The 25,160-nt window shown below is 39.4% G+C and overlaps 1 protein-coding gene across 21 annotated transcripts in view; it reads left to right on the top strand.

Annotated features, from left to right (window-relative positions):
• Nucleotides 1-25,160, top strand: part of TTLL5 (tubulin tyrosine ligase like 5) — a 282,938-nt gene that overhangs the window by 175,010 nt on the left and 82,768 nt on the right. For 20 of the 21 annotated variants that reach the window (XR_009355825.1, XR_009355827.1, XR_009355826.1 and 17 more), the window contains one exon: nucleotides 22,793-22,988. Coding sequence is in view for 18 of the 21 variants with exons in the window: in XM_059182754.1 (XP_059038737.1) it covers nucleotides 22,793-22,988 (196 nt within the window). In the remaining 3 variants the exon portion in view is untranslated. Of the gene's footprint in view, nucleotides 1-22,792; nucleotides 22,989-25,160 lie in introns of those variants that run through there. The other variant, XM_059182765.1, reaches the window with a different exon arrangement.

Here is a 25,160-nt window from a genome sequence, read left to right as displayed (position 1 = left end):
CTTACTGTTTCTCGTCTTTCTGATCCTAGCCATTCTGCCTGGTGTGAGATGGTGTCTCATTGCTGTTTTGATTGGCAGCTCCCTGCTGCTAAGTGATGATGAGTATCTTTTTATACATCATCTTTGGGAAAATGTCTATCAGTCCTCTGCCCATTTTCAAATTGTGATTATTGTGGCTTTTTTTGGTATCAAGTTGTATAAATTCTTTATCTATTTTGAATGTTAACCTCTTACTGGGTATATCTGCAGATATCTTCTTCCATTAAATACATTACCTTATCATTTTGTTGATAGTTTCCTTTGCCATGTGAAGCTTTTTAGTTTGATATAGTCTCAATACTTTATTTTTTTCTTTTGTTTCCCTTGCCTGGGAGGCATATCTCGAAAAATGTTGCCAATGCCAGTGTCCAAGAGATTACTGCCTATGTTTTCTTTCAGGAGTTTAATGGTTTCAGATTTCACATTTAGGTCTTTAATCCATTTTAAGTTTATCTTTGTGTATGGTGTGAAAAAGCGGTCCAGTTTCATTCTTTTGCATGTAGCTGTCATTCAGTTTTTCTAGCACCATCTATTGAAGAGACTATTTTTTTCCCCATTGCACATTCTTGCCCCCCCTTTTTTTCCATTTTATTTTATTTCTTTTCATTGTTCCAAAATTCATTGTTTATGCACCACACCCAGTGCTCCATGCAGTACATGCCCTCCTTAATACCCACCACCAGACTCACCCATCCCCCCACACTCCTCCCCTCCAGAACCCTCAGTTTATTTCTCAGAGTCCACAGTCTCTCATGGTTTGTCTCTCCCTCCGATTTCCCCCATCTCATTTCCCCTTTTCCCCCCTTTTTCTTGAAGATCAATTGATGATATAAGCATGGGTTTATTTCTGGGCTCCCTATCCTGTTCCATCGATCAATGTGTCTGTTTTTGTGCCAGTGGCAACTTTTTTTTTTATTACTGTAGCTTTCTGTAGTATATTTTGAAGCCTGGGATTCTGATACCTCCAACTGTGTTCTTTCTCAGTTGCTTTAGTTATTTGGGATCTTGTGTGGTTCCATTCAAATTTTAAGGCTATTTATTGTAGTTCTGTGAAAAATGCTAAATTTGGTAGGGATTGCATTGAATCTGTAGATTGCTTTGAGTAAGATGGACATTTCAACAGTATTAGTGTCCAGCTCTCGCAGACTTGAAAACTCATACTCTTTTTTACTAGCTTAACTTCCCTACTCTTCGGAGGAGGAAGATCAGTACTAGACTTTTCACAGTGGCATCCCAAACTAGTCTAGGACCTATTTATTAATGATGGTAATGTGCAAAAGAGAGGTAGAAAGATTTCTGAAAATAAACCATCATTTGTAGAATGTAAGAACAAAAAGTGGAGACAAATTTAGTTAGAAGCTGACCTTGACCATAGTCTGTGAATCTGGACCGTTTTTCACTTTCACCACTCTCAGGCTTTGTGTCTGGGCAGAAAACATTACTAGCCTGAAGAGCGAACTCTAAGTATATGGCTTGTATTTAGAACTTGGATGAAACTTCTATTTGCTTTCTATGCTGACTTTTCTGACTGTAAGGTTTTTGGGTTTTGTTTTGTTTTTTAATTTCTTGCACAGATTTGACCGAGCAGTTCAGGTAGATTAGGATGACTACTTTAGTCTTCTTGGTTTCTTACAGTGGCCTGATCATACAGGCACTGGTCAACATGTCTTAGAAATATGATTTATCATTTTAGCTATGTTTTAACAAACGCATTATTCAATAACTATGGTATGTTAGAAGAGAACCATTGCTTCTCAGCTTTTTTGGCTAAGATTGAGTAGTTGGAGAAAACTATGTTACCATGAAAAGGATATAAAGAGACAGAAATAATGAAAGATGTCCCTTTTAGACTCCGGACTACTTATGGACTTAGTGTGTGGGGAACCAGGCCATAGACAGACATAGAGAGAAATCATACATTTCTTCACCAGCAAGTATAATGTTTGAATTTAGAGCTCTAGAAGTAAAGAATTTTTGAGTCAATCCCTAAAATATAAATTTTATATTCCCATTTTTATTATATTCATAGCAATGCTGATTGCTTCTCTATCTGAAGAGGACCCACTTTATGGTATAAGAATATGAATTGCCTGTTGATCTCTGAGATATCAGGTTATGTCCTGTTGAACCTCAAAAATAAAATCATAGAAGAATAACATGTAGTGCTTGTGCACTAAATTCTTTATGTATACCTTAACTCATTTAAAAGCTTTTACTATGTGATAGCAACTGTTCTCGAAACTCTACATGTGTTAACTGATTTAGTGCTCATAGCTACTTTGTAAGATAAGTACACTTATTCCCAATTTACTGAAGAAGAGACTAACGATAGAGAAATTTAATAATTTGCCCAAGATACACATTGGTGAATGGCAGTCAGGACTCAAACCCAAGCAAGTAGTCACAGAATCCATGCTCTTCTTTTTTTCTTTTTAATATTTTATTTATTTACTTGACAGGGACACAGCGAGAGAAGGAACACAAGCAGGGGGAATGGGGGAGTGGGAGAGGAAGAAGCAGGCTTCCACTGAGCAGGGAGCCCTATGTGGGGCTCAATCCCAGGACCCTGGGATCATGACCTGAGCCGAAGGCAGATGTATAACTGAGCCACCCAGGCACCCCAGAACCCATGCTCTTAGCCACTTTCCTAGTGATTCTGAATGGTATGTGTGTGAATTACTGGAAAGGTTTATGAAAACAGAGATTGCTAAACCCAGATCCAGAGCTTCTGGTTCCAATAGGTCTGGAGTAAAGTTTGATTATTTTCATTTTTAACAAGTTTCCAGGTGATGTTATGCTGTTGGTTCCAGGGACCATACTCTGAGAATCACTGTCCTGGAGCTGGTAATGAGTTAATATTCAGTGCAAGCAGCTGAGGACCAGAATCACGAGTTTCAGTAGTATCCTATCAGAGGCAGGTGGCTGCATTTTGCACAAGCTGTGACATTGAACTAAGCCCCTCTGGTAAATCTTGGGGACAACACATTCCTCTTTTGTTTTTATTTTTTCCCCAGGTAGGCTCCATGCCTACTGTGGGGCCCAACATGGGGCTTGAACTCAAGACCCTAAGATCAAGACCTGGGCTGAGATCAAGAGTCCCAACATTTAACCAGCAGAGCCACCCAGGCACCCCAGGGGACAGCACATTGCAGTAGACTCGTTTTGACATAACAGAAGCATATGCCATGGTTGCCGTGCCATGGACTCCATGAATGAGAGGCCATTTCCTAGTATGATGAAATATTGTTTCCATAGATTGTACATTGAAGGTAGCTTGGGATTGGACCCCTACAGGCAACACACACACACACACACACACGCGCGCGCGCGCACACACACACACACACACACACACACTGCAGTAAGACAAAGGATTTGACCATTAGTACACATTTTATTTCCTTCTTTTTGGTCCTATAGCTTTGAAAGAAAAAAAAAAAAAAAACACCTCCTGTCTTGCGATTTCCCCAGTATTTGATCTCTTTTATAAAAACAACTTTATTTATAAAGAAAAGAAAAAAGCACTGGTGGAGAAGGTAAAAGGTTTAAAAAAAGAAAGAAAAGAAAGGTGGAGGTTTTTGAGTTGTCCCTTGGGCAATTGAGGAAAGGGGCCAGAGACAGGTGACTGAAGCCAAAGCTGGAGGCTTGACTCTTCCAACTTGCCTGCTGTTTTGCTTCCTAGGGAAAAGAGGAGAAACGAAAGGAGCCTGCCTGATGCGATGAGGCAGGAATTCTAAGTTTGTGACACTTTGCAAGCTGTTTGTGTGCACTAGGTTTGAACCCAGCTACGATTCACGGTGTAGAAGTTGTTGGAAACTGGCATGTCAGCTGCCCGAGACAATCTGCACATTAACTTTCACTTTGAAAACTTTTCCTGGCTTGTCTTCGCAGGGTGTGAAAGCTGGCCAGTGGTAGGCCGGTCTACAAGGGCCAGCTGCTCATGTGTACCTGCCTTGTCACAAAGGCATCAGATTTTTCCCTTCATTTGTTGAAAACCCTGCTGAGCTGGACTCGGTCTTCATTGTTGAATGAACTGGTGTCAGGGAGTTCTCTTTTGGCTTTCTTAAAGGTCACTCTTTGCTCACTTCTTTTTTAGTTCACAGCTACATTTTTCAGGCTTCATGTGGTGTGCTGGTTATGCCAAAGTAAAGAGCTGCATCAAAGACATTTCTTGTTAATAAGGCTGAGGATCAATCTGTCTTTTCAGATCCAGACTGCTAATAGATAAAGGACAAGGGAGTCTCCCTCTGTTTAACTTGCTGACTGCCAGAATCCTAAACTGCCTTCTAGAACAGTGCTATGAACTTAACCTTTGAATGGTTAAGTTTTAGATCCAGCTTTGTGTTCCATAAAGCCTGCCCCCAGAGTCCGTGCCAGATGTACTGAGAAAGCCCAACTTTGTCCTTATTTCCTCCTCCTGGGGATCATTCCATCAATCACGGGGTGGCACAAGTGTGGAGACGGCGGAAGTCTGGTTCACATTCGGGATCCATTGTCAAGTCCAGCTGGCTGGGCTCACACTGCATTTTTAAAGGACAGGCATATCGACGCTTAGCTTTTTGACATGATACCTCCGTGTGTTCTTCCCAAATTTATATCATTGTCACATGGTATTTAATAAACTCAAAGTAGTGGCCAAAATCTCACACACACACACCCCGCCCCCAGACAACTTCCAGCTATCAATACTGCTTCCTTTTCCTTTTCTGGATCTCTGCTTATTGAGTGAATAAATCAGAAACCTCCCCTCTCAATTGCTTGCATTTCTGTATTTCAAGTTATGTATCTTATTTGGACCTTGCTCACATTTTAATCTCTTTTGATTTGTGCCTTTTCTTCTCTCTCTCTCTCTCTCTCTCTCTCTCTCTTTTTTTTTTTTTTTTTTTTTTTTTTTTTTTTTTTTTTTTGCCTCTACTGATTTTGAGTCACCTTATTTTAGCATGTTGTCCTACTTCCACTTTTGGCTTTTCTGTTAAAAGAAGGGTAATAAACAGTAGGTGATAGATTTATTTTGGGGAATGCCAATTGAAATACAGTCTCTCCCTTATTTAGGTTCTTAATTTTCAGGGCACATCTTTGCCTCCTCCAAGTGCTGTTCTCCTCAAGGAAAATGAGACAAGATTCATGGTATTGAATCAATCTTATTTTTCTCTGCTTAATAATTGAATTACCATCTCCAAAGAGGAGAATTTCTTAGGATTACTAATTCATGATTTATGGTTTTAGTCCCTGTGATTCAGTGCATGATTTAATGTGCAAAGAAGCTCATACACTGAGAAAGGAAGGGAAGAGACAGAAATAAATTAGATGCTGAATATGTAGACTACTAACAGAGGCGTCCATTTCAGGCCCAAATTGAACAGGTTAGCAAACCAGTGATTTGGCAGCTGTTAGAGAAGGGAAAGAGAATTACTTAAGCTTAGCACTGATTCATGAAAAAAAGAAAAAAAGCCATGCTAGACCAACCTCATTTCCCTTCATGGTAGAATTACTTTAGTAAGAGAAGATCAGGGGACTAAGAATTATCTTAACTGGATTTCAGCACAGCCAAATGAAATTTTGTGAGCACAGAAGGGAAATGTGAATGAGATAATACTGTCATGAGGATTACCTGGTTACTAAATAGGCAACTCTTTTTTTTTAATCTAAGGTCAATTAATTAACATACAGTGTATTATTAGTGTCAGAGGTAGAGTTTAGTGATTCATCAGCTGCATAGAACACCCGATGCTCATTATATCAGGTGCCCTCCTTAATGCCCATCGCCCAGTTACCCCATCCCCCTACCCACCTAACTCTACCCAAACAATGCATCCAGGTAAGTTTGAGAATTAGGTCTCTGGGGCTTTTTCACTGGCTCCTAGTTCACCATTTTTATCAATGCATTCATTCATTCATTCATATTCATTTCAGCCCCTACTACAGGCTTGGCACTTACATAGCTAGAAGACCTACTGATCCCATTTGCAGACAACATGAACATGGGATATGGAATACCTTGAGTGACAATACCAAACGATGATTGGATCTGGCCAAAATGATGCATCTGGTTCATGGGATTTAGTAAGGAAAAGCATAAAGCTCTTCACACAGTTTCAGAAATTCAAGTGTGAAGAAGTCCTAGGGTTTGGGTTGACTTTAAGTCTAATAGAGGTTAACAGTGAAATAAGAACTGGCAAAACCCAATAATATCATGTGGGGAGGTTTTCACAACAGATTGCCAGATGAGAAAAGCAGTCTACAAAGCAGATAGTGCAGAATCGCTCTGTGTGAGGGAAAGACACACAAAGGAAGTATATACATCAAAATGTTTACGGTAGCCATCTTTGTTGGTGGACCACAGATAGACGACTTGTTTTTTTGCCCTTCTTTTTGTATTTGTCAGGTTTATGGCATTGAGAATATATTGCTTTTGTTCCTTAAAAACAAAACAAAACAACAACAACAAAAAAAAAACCATTACTTTTGTTTCATTTTGCAAAGATGTAGGGAGATGTAGGCACTGCTAGTAGCTTAGGCTTTTACTAACCAGATTAGGGGCGGGAAGAGGACTGTGATTCTCTCCCTCATTCATGCTCATATCCACAGCCTGAACAGCTGCCCCTCCCTGGTAATCAGCATTGTGAATAAACCCAGTTCCACACGGGGGCCAGGGTCCTGCCCAAGGTTCAAGCATTAACCATCTGGGTCAGCTTGGAGCAGCGGGCCTCCATCATTAGCATGCCGCCATGCAGCATCCATCTCTGGTGGGGAAGACTGGCAGGTGGCAGGGCCCCCCTGCTCATACACACTGAGCGACCCTCAAGTCCTTTTCCAGATCCACTAGTTTGGCGCCCCCCATTATAACCCAGTTAACCCACAATACTTGGAAGGAGGTTATTTAAATACTGCTTTGCTTATCTTCTTCCCAGCTTGCTCATATGTGCCTTAGTGCCCTTGTTCCTTTTCCCAGAGGTTTGCATTCACATCCAGGGGAAGGATGGCATTAATAGCTCCCATTTATTATGTGCGCCAAACACTGTGCCAAATGCTGAATCCCATTTAATTCTTGGACCATCCCTTTGAGAGATGGGATCGGTTTTTATTCCCATTTCATAGCTGAGGAAACCAAGGCACAGAGAGGCTAAGTGAGTGGTAGAGCCAGGATTTGAACCCAGCTGTCTTGTAGAGCACATCTCCTGGCCACGAAGCTGTGCTTCCTTCTGTTCTCGGGGTCATCCGGTTCAGAACCTGGGGTGTGGATCCAAGGACACAGGGCCTCTGCTCTTCCTCCAGAATTCTCTCACTAACCCAGCCCTTGGATTGGTTTTGATTCCTTTCCAGAATCTAAAACCTTTCATTTCTTTCTGCCTTCTTTCTTGGATTATTTCTTTAATCCTTTTCCAAGAGCCTTTCATCCTCTCATATAAACAAAATATTTAAAGGTTTTTAAGCCCTTTCACCCTGTTCCCAAGCAGGAAGATCAGCTTACATTTATAATTTTATATAACTCTGTGCTTATGACCTAACATATAGGTCTTTAGACGTTTACCAATTTTCCAGATAATTTCTGAGCTTTTCTCTCTCTCTGATACCACTCCATTGTACTCCAGCTTTTCCTACAAAAGTACCATTTCAGTATAGCTCCACAGATTCAAAATGGAAAAGGTCGAAGTGTTCTATATAGTTTTATCTCGAGGAGCAAACTCCAAAGGAAAAAAATTTACTCTTTCAGCACCTGCATTTTCAGAGATCATTTAAAAATAATATTCCAACACAAAAACTTGCTCAAATCAAGGCACCTGTCACTACAAGTGTAAAATCTCTTGGCAGGTCTAACTCATTCCACTTATATAATTTCAGGCACAAATCTCATTTGGCTAGCTATCACTGTTCCCAATCAGCAGTTACCAACAGCAAGCCTGAAGACTTGTTAGTAGACAGCTACGGTGTTATTTATTAAATTTGTGTCTAAATGCAGTTGGACTTTTATTCTTTCGCTAATGAAAGTTCACAATTGTTCACTGGATACCTTTAATAAGCAGACTTTTTTCTCGGAGCTCACAGCATGCAATTTTAATGCTAAACTTAACTGTCACTGACCCCTTGACTCCCTTCTAAGTACATATTACTCCTAATCTCATAATATATCTTCAGGCATAGTTGTTCTGAGCCAGCATTTCTTTCTGCCTTTCGTCCAGACTGCTCATTTACCATCATTATTGCCACTCTGCTTACATTCCGCTCACTTCCCCAGACCTTCTCCCAGCTTTTTGGATCCTTTGGAGGCTGGTGTGATTTTCCTCATTCACGTTACCATGTAGGCTGGCTCCCGTTGACCCCGCCCGGCACTGTTGCTCCTCGGCTTTGAACACCTCCGGAAATGCCACCTATTCCAGAGTCCTGCCCTTCCTGACTTTCTCCCACCTCCTCCTCTTCCTCGAGGACTCCGCTTCACAAGCGCCCTTCCCCCGGATCTGGAGCTCTTTGGAAACAAGTTTTGTTCTTGCTAGTCCCTAGGAACAGGGTCCAGTAGATGGGTTGAATTTATTTTGTGGGATATTTACTTATGTGTGTTGAATGCTGCTGAAACGGGAGAACTATTTAGGCATGTACCTTTACACGGAATCCCCGTATGGCAACATGCATGAAGAGGAAAAGTGATTTTACCACAAACATCAGGGAAGTCAAGAATAGGGATGTAACATACACACAGAATGGGCAATACTAATAATTCGGTTTTTCATGAAAGATAAATGTCTTTCTTTGGCTGATGTAAAATTTACATAAAGTACATGGACCTTAAAATTGCATTTATAATTTTATATAACTCTGTGCTTTTGACCTAACATATAGGTCAAAACTCACTTAAAATTCAGTGAGTTTTGACAACTCTGTACATCCAAATAACCCCACGCAACACAAGATGTGGAGCTTCTCCATCGCACTCACAATTCCCTGTGTCTCTCCCCAGTCAGTAATCCTCCCTCCGTAATCACTCCTTTGACTTCTCTTATGATAGATTAGTTTTGCCCAATCTTTTTTTTTTACTTTTTTTTTATCATGATGAAATGCACATAACATAGAATTTACAAACCATTTTTAGGTGTACGGTAGAGTGATATCAAATCCGTTCACATTCTTGTATAATGGTCACTACCATCCATCACCATGACTCTTTTCAACTTATAGAACTGAAAATTGTACCCATTAAGCAGTAAATTCCCCTCTTCTCGCCACCCCCCTAGTCCCTGCAATTACTGTTATACTATGTCTCTATGATTTTGACTACTCAAAAGTATTTCATATAAGTGGAATCATGCAGCATTTGCCTTTTTGTGACTGGTATCTCTCACTTAGCCTAATGCTCTCATGGTCCAACCATGTTGTAGCATGTTGTAGGGTTCCCTTTTTAAGGCTAAATAATATTTCATTGAATTATATGCCACATTTTGTTTATCCATTCATCCTCCACGGACCCTTGGGTTGCTCTCACGTTTTAGCTATTGTGTTACGAACATGCATGTAAATACTGTTTTGCCTATTCTTGGACATATAATATTCTTTTGTATCTGGCTTCTTTCCTTCAACACACTGTTTTAGAGATTCATCTATATTGTTGCTCATATCAGTAGTGCAGTTTTTTGTATTGTTGAGTAGTAGTCTATATGAATATTCCCACAAGTTATTTATCCCTTTTCTTACTGAGGGACATTAGGAATGATCTCAGTCTTTTACTGTTGCGAATATGAACTCAATGAGAATCCTTATACAGGTTTTTTTTTCATAACCATATGCTTTCACTTCTTTTGGGCATATACTTAGGAGAATTGTTAAGTCATATATATATATATATATGTTTTAATATATATATATGTTTTAATTTATAAGAAACTGACAGATAGTTTTCTGAAACTATTGTATCACTTCACACTCACATCAGCAATGTGTGAGAATTTTAATCACTCACATCTTTACCAACATTTGGTATTGTCATGTTTGATTTTAGTCATTTTAATAGATATAAAATACTATTTTCATTTTCTTGATGACAGCTGATACTGAGAACTTTTTAAGTGCTTTTTTGTGTTTTATTGGCCATCCGTATATATATTTTTATAAAGTATCTATTCAAATATTTTATACATTTTTAAATCTAGGTTATCATTTTGTTAAAATCAATAGTTAATGGTAGGACTTCATTATATATTATCAATGAGGAATCCTTTCTCACATATATGTATTGTAAATATTTTTCTTCGGGGCATGGCTTGCCTGTTCATTTTCTTAGTGATACTTTTTTTTAAAATTTTTTTATTTTTTACAAACATATAATATATTTTTATCCCCAGGGGTACAAGTCTGTGAATCGCCAGGTTTACACACTTCACAGCACTCACCATAGCACATACCCTCCCTAATTTCCATAACCCTACCACCCTTCTCCCAACCCCCCTCCCCCCAGCAACCCTCAGTTTGTTTTGTGAGATTAAGAGTCACTTATGGTTTGTCTCCCTCCTAATCCCATCTTGTTTCATTTATTCTTAGTGATATCTTTTGATGAGCAGAGTTGTTTAATTTTAATAAAGTTTATCAATTTTTTTCATTTATTATTAGAACTCTTGGTGTCTTAAGAAATCCTTCCCTGTGCTAAGCTTACAAAAGACAGTCTCATATTTTCCTTTAGTGACTTAAGTTCAGGGGTCTGTGATCTAGCACAAATTTATCTTTGTGTATGGAACAGAGTAGAGGTTGAGGTTCATTTTTTTTTTTCCATGTGGATATCCAGTTGTTTCAGCACCATTGTTTAAAAAACTTTCTTTTCCCCAATGAATTCACTTGGCACCTTGGTCAAAAATCAATGGACTGTGTATTTATGGGTCTATTTCTGAACTCTTTCTTCTGTATCATTGATCTGTCTTCTTCACTGTTATGCCTGTGTTGTACTATGTTGATTGTGGTAGTTTTATAGTGGCCTTGAAGTCAGGTAATATAAATCTCCCTTTCAAAATGATTTTGACTCTTCTAGATTCTTTGAATTTTCCATTTAAATTTTAAAATCAGCTGGTCAGTTTCTTCAATAGCAACCAAGCCTCCCGCGATTTTTACTGTGATTGCTTTGGATCTGTAGCTCAGTTGGGGGCAGTTTCCAGTTTTGGTAGTGGTTGATTAAGTTTTTATCTGATCAGCCCACTGGATAAAATACAAAATACAACTACCTGAAGGTAGTAAAAGGTAAACAAAAGCTGGCGCACACACTGGAGTAGCCGGTATTCAGAAGAAGGAGATGAGCATTTAGAGGAAAGGAACTGCAAGAAGTGAGCTTTGACTTTTTGACTTTTGGCTTTTTCTATTGCCTTTTAACCTGAAGTCAGGTCACAGTTTGCTATTAGAACTTTGGTAGAAATCCCCAGTAACTGGCTTGACAGTTACTGTCAAGGATGGAGGATGGAGTTCAGGACAGCCATGCGTCTTGGAGAGTAAGCGGAGAAACCCTGGCATGAGGCAAGCAGAAAGGAGAGTATATCCAAACTACACAGTTAAAGCTAAAAGAATTGAACATAGATCTGAGCCTCAGCCCACTGAGGGAAAGAGAGAATTGCAGCTGGAGTTCAGCCAAGTTAACTGCCTGCTTAAAACACACACTTGGTCTTTGGAGCACTATAATACGATCCAGTATTTATAACATTTCGCAGTGTCCAAGTTACAATATGAAATTATTCAGCATCTGAAAAAATAGGAAAATGTGACCCATTTGTAGTATAAAAGTTGGGGCCATTCTTAAGAAGGCTCAGATGTTGGAATTAATAGTAGAGGATTTTAAAGTGGCTATTATAACTATGAATAAGGATGTAAAGGAAAATATGCTTCAGTAAATCAAAGAGGAAATCTCAAGACAGATTCCAGATGGAAATTGTGGAACTACAAAAAACAGTATCTGATGTAGTATAAATATCCTAACAATATTGAGTCTTCTGATGGATTAACATAGTATACCTATATATTTATTTAGATTTTGTTGAATATTTTTCATTAATGTTCTATAAACTCAGTGTAGGGATTTATACTTTCTCTAGTATATTTATTTCTAGATATTCGGTGTATTTTTATGAGATTACAAATTGTATTGCATTCTAAAATTTAATTTTCATTCTAAAATTTAATTTTCCTATTGTGTCTTACTGGCATTTAAAAATATAATTGTATTTTGTTTATGGACCGTGATTTCTGCAACCTTATTACCGTGTTTTTATAAAATTCATAGGATTTTCTGTATAAATAATCACATCTATGAATAATGGCAGTTTTTTTTTCTTGTCCTATGACACTGGCAATGTATTCCATTACTAATTTTGAATAGAAGTGGTGAGAGAAAGCACCCTTCCTTTATTCCTATTCTTAAAGGAAAAGAGTTCAGTGTTTCACTAATAAGTATGATGTTAACCATAGATTTTTATACATATACTTTATTATATATTATTAGATATACTTTATTAGATTGAGAACCTTTCTTTCTTTTATTGTTTACTAAGAGTTTCTGTCATGAATGGCTGTTGCATTTTGTCCAATGCATTATACCATCTTACAATGTTGTTTTGTGATTTTCTTCTTTATTCTTTTTAAGTGGTGAATTACATGATTAATTTTTGAATCTTAAACTATTCCTGTGGCAAATACCACTTGGTCATGATATATGATCTAATTTTTATAGGAGGTAGATTTTTTATATAGAAGATAGATAAGGATTGATTGGTTTTATTTGCTAATATTTTGTTAAAGCCTCTTGTGTATATGTTCTTTGGGCATATTGATCTGTAGTTTTCTTGGAATGTCTTTGTCGTGTTTTATGTTAACATAATAAGTTGGGAATTTTTCCTCTCTCTCCTTTATTTCTGAAAGATTTTGTGAAAGTAGAATTATTTCTTCTTTAAATGTTTGGTAGAATTCATTGAAACCATCTGGGCTTAAGATTTCTTTGTAAAAGAAGGTTTTTGATTACAAGTTAAGTTTCTTTATATACATATTTATATCGAGAGAGCTATTTAGACTTTCTCTCATCGTGTCACTTTTAATAAGTTGTATTTCCAAGGATTTCTTCATTTTATCTGAGTTGTTGAATATTTGGCATAGAGCTATTCATAATATTATGTTGTACTTTTGATATCGATAGACTCTATGATGTTCTTCTTCATTCCTGATATTAATAATTTATGTCCTTTTTTTCTTTGTGATCAGCTTGCTTGGCACTTATCAACTTCTAAAGTCTTTTCAAATAGCCACCTTTGATTTTGTTGTTATTCTCTGCCTATTTTCTATTCCATTGTGTTAAAAAATAAACTGAAGTATATTAAGTTTTGGAAGAGTTCATTGGAGCAGACATTGATTTTAACTGGGCAGTGACAAACTGAAAATGGCTAGGAGCAATCTACCAGCAGGAACTAAGGGCAGGGCTTTTTTTTTTTTTTTTTTTTAACGTAAAGCCAGGAAATTACTTGATTGACTGCAGCTTAAGCAGTTGCCTTATGTGGGAAAGCCTAGTAAGCTGTTTGTGATGGACTGTTCTTAAATATCATTTTCTCAGACTTGAGTGCCTTCACATTGGCTTAGGTTTTGGTTTGTTTATGTAGGCTGCCAAGGCTTAGAGCCACCTCAGTCTGATGGCATCCTTGTTTAATTGCTATATTGATTTCTGCTCTTAATATTATCCTGTTTTTTATTCTACTTACTGTTTGTTTAACTTGCTTTTTTCTAACTTCTTAAGGTAGGAACTTGATTGTTAATTTTATACATTTCTTTTCTAATATACACATTTAAGACTATTTAAGTACTCTTTGATTTTGTTTGGGTTTTCATTACCATTCAGTTGGATACACTTTTAAATTTGTCTTGTGACTCCTTCCTTAATTTATAGATTATTTAGAAGTGTGTTGTTTAATTTCCAAATATTTTGGAATTTTCTAGATATATTATTATTGATTTTTAACTTAGTAACATTCTAGTCAGACTATACTCTGGATTTTGATCCTTTGATTTCTTATTGGGACTTATTTTATGGTCCAGCATTTGGACTATCTTGGTGAATTCTCCACGGATACTTGAAAAGAATCAGTGTTCTAAAGTTACTGGGTATAGTTCTTTGTAATTGTCAAATAGACTGAGTGGGTGGAGAGTGATTTAAATGTTTAAGTCTGTACTGGCTGGGTTTTGTTGGTTTTGCTTTTTTCTCCCCCAGCACTTTAAAATACCTATCCTTTGTTTTCTGATCTTTGTTTTCTGATGATGTCAACAATGCAGCCATTTGCATTGTTGGTCCCTTGTAGGTAACGTTTCTACCACTGCCAGACAGCACCCTATCACCTAGCTACTTTTAAGATTTTTTTTTCCTTTATTTTTAGTTGTCAGCAATTTGAGTATGATGTGCCTTGGTGTAGATTTCTTTGTACTCCTGCTCAGGATTTGCTGAGCTTCTAAGGTTTGTAAGTTAATGTCTTCCACCTGCTTTGGGAAATTCTCAGCCTTTATCTCTTTAAACATTTCTTCTGCCCCATTCTCTCTCTTTGCCTTCTGGGATTCCAATTTTGTATATGTTACGTATTCTCCTCTATTGCATTTAGTCTGCTATTAAGCATTTTGAATGAATTCTTCATTTCTGATTTTGTGTTTTTTCACTTCTCAGGTTCTTGTTTGGTTTAGTTTTTAATTTTTTTAATTAATTTTATTTTTAAAAGTTTCTTTTTTATAAGAAGCAACAGATACAGAATTTGGAAAATTCTTGAAGATAAGCATAAGTTTGGCCAAAATTCGTGAAATTCCTGTGTCATTGATATTTCAGAAATTGTCATAGCATCCATCCCCTTATTTCTTTGGAAATGATTTTTCAAATGTCTCCACATTTGGAAAAAATTCTCCTTTGTCAACAACTTCATCTTAAATGCTTATTATATTTTGTAACATCATTTTCTGTTAAAACAGATAAAATGGTAACTGATGCCAATTATTGACATTAATCTACTGCTTTAGAATAATTAACAGAATCAAAATATTCAGTGTTATTTCTTCATCTTTGCCATCACTGTGCTATCACTGATTACTGCAAATGCACTGTTTATTTTTTTAATTAAATTTATTTATTTTCAGCATAACAGTATTCATTATTTTTTCACCACACCCTGGTTCTTTTTTTTAAATAAGAATTTCTGTTCAAATTCCCCATCTGTTTATACATGTTGCCCACCTTTTACACTAGACACTTTTACATATTTATCCTGGTTATTTTGAAGCCCATGTCTGTTAAGTCCAACCTTTGTGCCCTCTCTCAGTGCCCATCTATTGACTGTTTTCTCTCATGGATCACATTTTCTTGCTTCTGCATGACTTTTATAATTATTAATGGTATGCTAGACATTTTCTGTAAAATCAAAGTCTTAAGTTAGTAAGTTAAAAGTATAACCTCCCACCCCCCAGAAAAGACATGCTTATCCTTTTCTCAGGCTGCTAATGTACGGAAGCAGGCCAGGAGGAGAAGGGGTTGAGCCGATCTCATTGGTAACTGAGCTGGGTTTGGACTTCGTTGCAACCTTAGTGAGATTCCAGTTCACCTCTGACTTCAGATGTTTTGAGAGCAGAATGTGAGCACCAGTAAGATTCTAAAGACCCTTTTATGCTTTACAATCATGTGGTCAGTTTTCTGAACCACACGAAGTGTCTGCTTTTCATCCCGGACGTCAGCTTTTCGAGGAGCTGAGGAGTCCTTTTCCAGTCGCACTCTCTCTTCTCCCCTGTCCTGACTCTATTGCAACAGGTTTGTGGTTCACAAAGTGCTCTTCTGGGTGTGTGTGGGGGTGGGGAAGGGCAGGGGGTTGGTCCTCAAGACTCTTTGAGGAAGCCAATAGAGTCAAAATGTTTTCCATTGTAGCGCTAAGACATTTTTTGCCTTTTTCACTATGTTGGCATTTGCACATGGTGCAAAAACAATGGTGTTTTTATAAAACTCCTCATGCCTTAGTACAAATTAAGGCCGTGGCACCAAACTATAGTAGTAATCATGGTAAGTTTTACCACGAGAGCATTTGTAGTTACAAGAGAAATGCCAGTGCTACTTAAGAAAATCCTTGTTATGCAATAATAATTATGAAATCTCAACTCTGGATTACATATCTTTTTCATGTTCTGTCTGACAAAATAGGAAGTACATGGAGAACACTTCTGTGTCCTGTGTGATTGTCGTCTCAAGGAAAAGCACTTGTGGGACTATCTGAATTACAGTCCAGACTAGCTGCTTTTCTGAACAACTGGTAGACAAACTCTGGTTGTTCAGATTTAGGTGTTTGGCAGGTATTTTCTCAAAAATAAACTGAACTGAGCACTTTCAGGAAAACAACTGATGGTATTTGTTGTCAGTGATAAAATTCTAGCTTTCACAAAAAAATTAGAATTATGGAAAACTTGTATCCACCATTATGGATTTGATAGCTTCCTAATACTTGAAGACTTTTCTGATGTGATTGAGTAATATTAACACATGTAATTTTTTTATATTGTATAATGAAGTGTGTCAACATTTGGAAGGTCTGCATAACTCAGTGAACCATTACTCCTAAAGGCTAATGCATGCATTATAAAATCTTGTATAAATAGAAAGATCCATTCAAAGTGCAGGATAAACCAACAGAGTATGAAAAGTTCATTGATTTGGTTTCAGATTCTATATTACTTTTAGACTATTACTTATTGAGTTTTGGTGAAGGTCAAAGAATAATATACACGTTTCACTGAAAGGGACTTGGGTCGGTCTCCTGCCCCATCTCCAGCCTTCAGTCTCCCCATGCACTTGGTGAAAGAATTAGTGGGTGGCCACAGGACTCACTCTGTGGCTGGGCTACAAGGAGTCTAATATATCATACCATCCCCCAAGCAGGTTGAGTTTGTCAAAAGTTAGGTGGTGGTGCCTTAACCCTTATCTGTGGCAGATACCTCCTCCTTCGAGGGGTCCATTCTGGCTGAAAGCTTAAGGCTTGTCATATCCTGGAATTTCATCCATTAAGTTTTCTGCACGTCCTCAGCATTTTGTTGGGTTTGAAGTAAGAATGTTTTAGCAGCTTATTCAGCTTGTTCTTTGTGTTAAGGTAGGAATGACAGTCTCAAAACTTTCTAGAGTTTGCTCAGAAGCAGAAGTCCAACAGATGCTTTGGAGTATTGTTTGGGCTTTGCCTCTGATTTAACTACAGGAGAGGTAGCATCCAGGATGGAGAATGAGGGAGCGATATAAAAACCAAGAGGGTTCTAGTTCACTACTTCTGAGACTGGAGAATAGGACTTCCATTTGGGCTCAGGAGTTTTGAAGGAGAGTCCCAGAGGTCTGTGCAGCTCACTCAGACTCTCTCAGTGGAGCCCCCTCCAGAGCAGAAAAAGGCAGTCGCCACCTTTCTATATGGGTGGAGGTCCGGCTGAAAGACCCTGGGGAGGAGGTTAGGACAGGAAGGTATAAACAGTCCTTTTTCTGAGATTGCCAGTAAAGAGTAGACGGCAGGGGTGATCAGCTCTAACGGAAGAGCAGGAAGTAGATCTGAGCAGAAAACTGAATGCATAAAAAGATATATGTGCCTCTGCCCCAACCCCCACCCTCTGTTTAGTGGATTAAAGAGGAGGCAGATTCATCACTTTCCAGATAACCTGTTCTGGCCCGCAGCATACAGCAGTTGTAGCACAATTGTAATAACCCTTTAGAGGATACTGTTCAGCAGAGCTTTTCTGCTGTAATTGTCAAATAGACTGAGTGGGCGGAGAGTTTTTAGTAAGCCAGCGCCCTGTTGACTTCACAACTAATACCGTGCTGATGGCTGTGTTGTGCTAACTTGGCAACCCAGAATCCTCTGAAGGTGAATGACTGAATTCGTGTTTTCTGTGTACTACCTTGAAGGACTGTAGGGCAGCCGTCAAATTGAATCGTTTGGTAGGGGGAAGAATAGTAATAATCGTAGTATTAGTGGTGGTGATAGGCTGTTGGAGCCTTTCCAGGATGCCGGTACTTTCACTTGTTAGCTCTTGAACCCACACAGCTCTTGAAATAGGGACTTACTGCCCTAGCCCCATGTCACAGATGAGAACAGTTGACACCGAGAAGTTAGCGTAATGCAGGCCCTAGTGGAGAGGACCCTTCCCTGCTTTGTTTTTCCCTGTGTGGTCGTTATGAATATGGCCCTATTCCAGCTGCCTTGGGAGGCATTGGGGATGGGAAACACAACAGTCCATGCAGAATCACGGGTTCTAATTTTGTCCTTGGAAACATCCCCTAAAGCCAAGAGAAGTCCCTAACCTACCCTGCGTGATGCCTTTCTGATCTCAAAGCTTTCTAATTCTGGCCCGCATTGCTTTGTTCTGCTTGGGGGCCTTGCTCTCATCTGTAAGATGTCCAGCATTTACAGCTCCTTCGCGGCACTCACTAGGTACTGGGATTACTTTGGGACTGAGAATTTGTAAACAAAGAAAACGTAGCCTCTGTTCTCCTTAATATCTTCTACATCCACACACTTCCCAACCCTCCCTTACATCTGGCAACTCAAGTCTTGCTGGGACTGGGTGGAGGCGGCTGGGGACATGGACTGTGGGATCACACTCTGTAGGACCATCACATCATTCTCAGAAGATCCGAAAGCCTGGTGATTGCTTTGCTAAAAACCAGCATGTTATAAAAAACAGTGCCTGGAAGTTTCTTACAACCAACATCCGTTTGATGGAACATATTAAAGCAGAGGAGAAAGTCTGTATTGGCTGGAGTTAAATGCAGAAACACTCAGCCCTGCCATGCCACAGTGTAATATAGAAAGGGAGATGAAGTTCTAAATGAGCGGGCTAATGAGAGAAGGTGATGTTCAGAAAAATATGCCATATTGTTGCCTATTAGCCACATAAGTAGTAAAGGCGAAATACAGCATAGTTTGCTTTTGAATCTTTGAATTTGAGTCGAATGTTAGACATTTGGAGCATTTCCACAGCTAATTTTCTTGGCTGTCTCTACTCTGTTCTAGAAGTAATATAAAACTCTTAGACATTATTTGCCAGGAGTATGTACCATATTATATTTTAGTATTGAGCAAAGAATAACCTAAAAACCAGAGAGAATAATTAAAGCTCAAAATTTTGATGGCGGTAGAAAATATATTGCTAGTAGACTACAATGAATCAAGGGTCAGGATGGATTTTGGCTGGAAATGGAAACTATTCGATGCTGTAGAAGGGAATACAAGGGTATGTAATCTCAGGTAAAGTGCAAATGAGAGTGCACCTGACTTCTTCTGAGTCAGTCGCTGTAGAACTTGCATATTACAAACCCCAGAGGCTTGTGTTTTAATTGTGAGATGCCATGGCCTGGATACCACCAGCATCACTCCGTGCAAGCAAGTTTCCCACCACATTGCCTTGCACAGCTGAGCACTCCTGCCCCTACCCGGGTGCACTCTAAAAATTCCTGCCTCTGGTAAAAGTTTCTACTTGTTTGAGAAACTTTCTTTTGTGATTTGGAGACTGGGCTTAGGCTACTGATGGCGATTAAAAACAGCTTTTATTGTAAAAGTTTATGATACTGCAGTCTGTACACTATGTGTACAGTTGGATGGACAGACCTCTTATATGTAGTCTCTTATATGACCTTCTCTTATTCTCTGTCCTACCCCTGACACTCACAGACCCCGGCTTTGTGGACACACACCTAAGAATCTATACCTGATCATTTTTGTATAAGAGGGCCTCATTGCTCTGATTTCCAGTGTACAATAAGAGGGCATTAATAAGCTGCTTTTAGGAAACAAAACCCATCTAGCCTGCCAGTGAGATGAATTTTGACATAATAACTGTAACATAGTTACAAAAACCCTTTACTATCTAATTCCTGAGTCTAGATGGCTACTCGTGGCTAGAAAGCTAGAAACTTCTATAACCATCAAGCCAGAACTGGAAGTAGAATCGCAATTGATGCATTTTCTGACTTTCGGTGCAGTTATCCAAATAATAGTTTCATTCTAAATTTGAGTATCTGCCCTATTTGATGGAAATCTCAAAGTTATTCAGCCAGGCCGTTCCTACTGTTCCATCTGTCTCTTTCCGTGTGCTCACTCGTTCAGTGGACCCTCCCCCCCCACTCCTGCCTCCTCCCTTCTGTCGGTTCTACCTGATGCCTTTCTCCACCACCCCTTCCACTCGGAGCCTGCGCAGTTCCCTGAGGGGCTCACTTGTTTCTTGTATATTCTCTTCACTAAGCTCTTCTCTTCCCTTACTAATGAGAAGAGAGATACCAGCTTCCTCTGGCTCTTCCTTTCCTCCCCCTGTAACTCCTGGTCGACTCCCACTCACCACTTTGTGGAATAAATGGGAACATTTCACTTGCGTATTTAGGTACTTACTTCTGTTCAGTCACTGGTCGCCACACGGCTCTGTATCTCTGAAGTCCCTTGGGAAGGATCCTGCAGTGCAGAACAGCCTGCACTGAGGGATCCCTGAAGATCAGATGTCATGCTCAGAAAAATTCATAAAGAAGCTCTGAGCTTTTTGATAGTGTTCTCTGAGAAGATTAGCCGAAAGCATGTAATTGTGCCACTGAACTAGGGGAGCCAAACTGTGGGAGGAGGTGACCTGTCAGAGGTGAGAGTGTGTGAGGAGTAAACCCTTCATCCGTGGACTTCAGAATACATTACACAGACTTTCCCTTAGCTGGGTATTTGGAAATCCCTTCGAGAGAGGCAGAGAAACCAAAACAGACCCCTGAACGGATGAAGTAATGTGGGAGGAACGGACGAGAGAGAAGCCTGGGCTCTCTCGTCTCAGCAGACGTTCCACCTTGGTCCTTTCCCCAGGGCCCTGTTGGGGTCGTTAGGGATCAGGCTGTAAAGAACTAGGTGCCCTGTAGGTCAGGCCTCAGGAAGGTCAGCATAACCCCAGTGTTGCTGCCTCTCTGCCATTGAAAGTGGCCCCTAATGCCAAAGGAAATATGCAGAGGAAATGACGGCCGGATGATTTAAATCACTCTGACTACTTCTCTTCAGTTCGGCACAGTGTCCTTTCTGTAAGCCCCAATGGGGTAAGATTGTTGACTAGGAAGTTCTTCTTGTTTTTTCTGTGTACAATTTCCTGGTCACTGTACTTCAAAAAGGAAACAAAACAAAGCACAGGTTTGTTGAAGAAGGTCCAGAGGAGAACCAAAAATGAGAGAAAAGGGCTGCCAGGTAAGACTGTTCTAAAAATTAATGTGGACCTTTTTTAAAAACAGTAAGGAAATACATACAACCTAAAATTTACCATTTTTAAGCGTATAAATTCAGTGACATATAGTACATTCACAGTTCGTGCAGGCGTCCCCATCATCCATTCCAGAACTTTCTTGTCATCCCAAATTTAAAACTCAGTACCCACTGAACAGTAACTCACAATTCTCCTATCTCCCCAGACCCAGCAACCACCATTCTACTTTCTGTTTCTATGAACGTAACTCACCTAGGGACCTGACAAAAGTGAAATCATGCAACTTTGGTCCTTTCATGATAGACTTATTTCACGTAGTGTGATGTCTGTGGGGTTCATCCATGTTGTAACATGTCAATATTTCTTTCTTTTTTAAGGATAATATTTCATTGTATGTATAGACCACATTTTGTTTACCCATTCACCTGTTGATGTGTTCACCTTTTGGCTGTTGGGAATAATGCTGCTGTGAACATTGGTGTACAAGTGTTTAAGTCCCCTCTTTGGGGTACGTACCTGGGTGCAGGGGGGAATTGCTGGATCACATGGCAGCTCTGTGTTTAGCTTTCTGAGGAACTGCCGGCATGTTTTCTATAGGAGCTACACCATTTCACGTGCCCACCAGCAATGCACAGGAGTTCCGGTGTTTCCTCACGCTGGCCAGCATTTGTTTTTTTCTATTTGTTTTGTTTTTAATAGTCGCCATCCTAATGGGTATGGAGTGGTATAAATGGGGGCTTTTCTGCTTGGAAGAAACAGACTGAGAGGGCAAGTGTAGGCCTGCAGTTATGAAGACTTCAGCTGGGGTATACACAGACATGGTCACCAGAATCTAGAACTTTGGAATCTGGGCAACAAAGAAAGTCAGAGTATATAATAAAGAGCCCAGCGTGGGTACTGAACAGTCCCAAAGGCCGCCAGCCCTTCACCTTCTTCAGATGCACGGGCTAAACCTCAGCTTGGTCGGGGACTCCATTGAGGTAAATTTAGAATAATGAAAAAAGAATTTTCTCAGACCAGTTATTTTATCCCATGAGGGATGCATGAGCTCACTAATGGGTGGTTAAGAAAAACCATGAATTCTGTATAATTCACCCCTATATATTTGAAGTTGATTTTAGAGGAGATGACTACGCCTCTGTCCCTCCCTGACATTTAGCTTGCCATCCTGTACCGGAAGCTCCCGGCTCCTCTCGGGAGCCCTGTGGACATCACAGGGTAACTGAAGGGACTATTTTCTTTATTTAACCTTCACCAGATACATTATTTAACCTTCACCAGATACTGTACACCGGAGAACGTGCCAGGCCTCGGGATCAGTGCTACGACTAGAACGGAGAGCAGAGCTAACCCTGACTTTGTCTTCACAGAGCTCCAGTTCAGTGGGCGAATCAGATCATTTATCACACAAGTAGATTTGTAATCCCGCACTGTGCCTGGCTCTACACAGGAAAAAAAAAAAACACCTGTGATGCTTCTCTTTTCCGTTAACGTTGTTCCTACAACCTCTCTTAAGAAATCTGCTTTCTTTTCTCTCCAGGAGCCTTCAAACAGGTGGCTTTGCATGGGAGGGAGAGGTAGAAAACAGCGCGTATAGCAAGGCTACAGGGGTGGTCCCGCAGCACAAGTACCACCCCACAGCGGGCAGCTACCAACTCCACTTTGCCCTGCAGCAGCTTGAACAACAGAAACTTCAGTCCCGGCAGCTTCTGGACCAGAGTCGAGCCCGGCACCAGGTAATTCAGATACGGCTTTCCCACACGCTAGTATCGTCCTTCTAAGAGGGGGTCGGGGGTGGGTGTGCAGGGGTGGAGTAAGATCAGTGGGAAAGGTAGGGACACTTTCCCCAGGGTTGACCAACACCACCATGGCTTGGACAACTCACAGAGAGTCTCCTCTAACGGAAGAAATGTTCTGAAGCCATGATGTTGGCTTCGCTGGGATGTAACACGGATCCAGTTTTGATGTTTTCGTTCCTTTGAATATTTTTTCTTTAGAAATCTCTTGAGCGTTTCCCCTTTCTGTTGCATGGTGGTAATTCAGTAAGCTCCCAAAGGAGCTACTTTCCATCTTCCTAAGAATTAGCCTTTGAAGCATTTTTTTTTTTCTAAATGTACTACTCCCTTATGATTACACACTTGGTTCACATAAGCACACGTTAATCCTTCATGACGTATCAGAATTTTCAAGGTATAAATAATGTTTCAAGTTCTTCTCATTGGAAATGGATGTAAGTTTGGCTTTTGGTCTTCTGGTTTGACAGTACACAAAAGCTGTGAAACATTGGTTTCCTCTTCATTGTCCCTACAGTGACAGAAACTCCTGAGGGTATGCACGAGGGAGCTGTGTAAGTGCATGGTACTAGGGTGTCAGTGGGGCCCAAATTACAGGGAAAGGACTTCACAAAAATTCAGCCCTTACAGCATTAACTTTTTCAGGGTTATCATTAGAATCAATTACAATGTTCTACATGTTGTTTTGGGCTAAATCAGTGCTGATTCTATGAGCTGCCCTTTTATCTGGTTACTTGAAGAAACATATCCGTTTAATTTCTTCTATTTGCTCTTATAAACATGTAGTGCATAGTGTACATTAGTTTGTGCAAAATTAATATTCACTCAAAGGCTAAGGCAGCATTTCCCAAAGTTTTTACTTCTCCTCTAAATAAAGCAGTTACCATTATGCTCTCTGTGTCTACTTAACCTTTTCAGCTATTGTCCAGATCCAGACATTTTATTATTTTGATTTCATTCACTACATGCTCATCTCTTTCTATGCTGGTGTACTCTCTATATTATATTAACTCAGTGTAATATATGAAAAATTGCAAGTGTCAGTAGTTATGAAGTAGTTCGGTAGGTCATTTTTACTGGAGGAAAATCCATACTCCTTACCTGGGAAGCATGGAATGTAGCATCTCATTTTGATCACCACACTGCCCTCCGTCCTCATTTAGAAAGTCCTTGGGATAGGCAGTTTACATTTCAGAACTGTAGATATAAATGTGTATCTTAGATTTTTTTAAATCTATTTAATTTCTTAAACCTTGTGAACTTCTGAACTTCTCATCATTCAGGGTACTTGAGAATGCCAGCTTAATCAGATCCTGGACAGCAGAGGTCTCAGAAACAGCCTTATGTCCCTTACGTGAGCATAATCGATGATCTAATGAATCTAGACAGTTGGGCCCTTTTCATGCTTCCATACCTTGAAATGGTGATGATTTTTAAAGTGATTGTAGGGCACTGAAGTTTGGGGGAAAGAGAGACCATTTTACTGATTTCCACTTTTAGAAACTGCTTCATGTAAAAGCCCTTCTCATTCTTTTGATTAACTTCCAGTGACTCACATTCCTTTGAAAATTCAGAGTACTGCTCTTCTTGTGTGGATTTTTTTTTTCCAGTGAGGATTATACTGGTTTAGTTTCACTGAACTATGAAGTATATGGAAAACATGTTTTTTAGAATCTGTCAGAGTATCTGTCTTAGGGAGGAGTTAGAACTCCCAAGAAGGGAGTTATCTCGTGTCTCCTGGAGAGGGAACAGAAAATCATTCATCATAATTTTATATATGTTTATAACACCATTTGTTTCTTCCCTCTGTTCTTCGAACCCATAGCTGATTTAGGTAAAAATGAGTCGGGGTGAGGTTCTGGGACTATGGGAGAGCTAAAGAAACTAAATTCATAGCTTGAAGAGTTTATAACTAAGAAAATGGCAAATAAGATATTAAATGTCCCCTAGATTTTAAGCCTCTTTTTCTAGCCTACCTTATGACTGTGCTAGACTCAACCATTATAATGACCACCCCATAGTTGATGGAAGCCTGCTTTGCATTCTCTGTGTTTCTGCCCTTGGGTTAACAGAGGTGGTTTCTCTGATGAACTCCTTATATTTTGGATTCATTCT

This window comes from Mustela lutreola, chromosome 7 (genome assembly GCF_030435805.1).
Source record: "Mustela lutreola isolate mMusLut2 chromosome 7, mMusLut2.pri, whole genome shotgun sequence".
Classification (NCBI taxonomy): domain Eukaryota; kingdom Metazoa; phylum Chordata; class Mammalia; order Carnivora; family Mustelidae; genus Mustela; species Mustela lutreola.
This window is presented reverse-complemented; position numbering and strand designations above follow the sequence as displayed.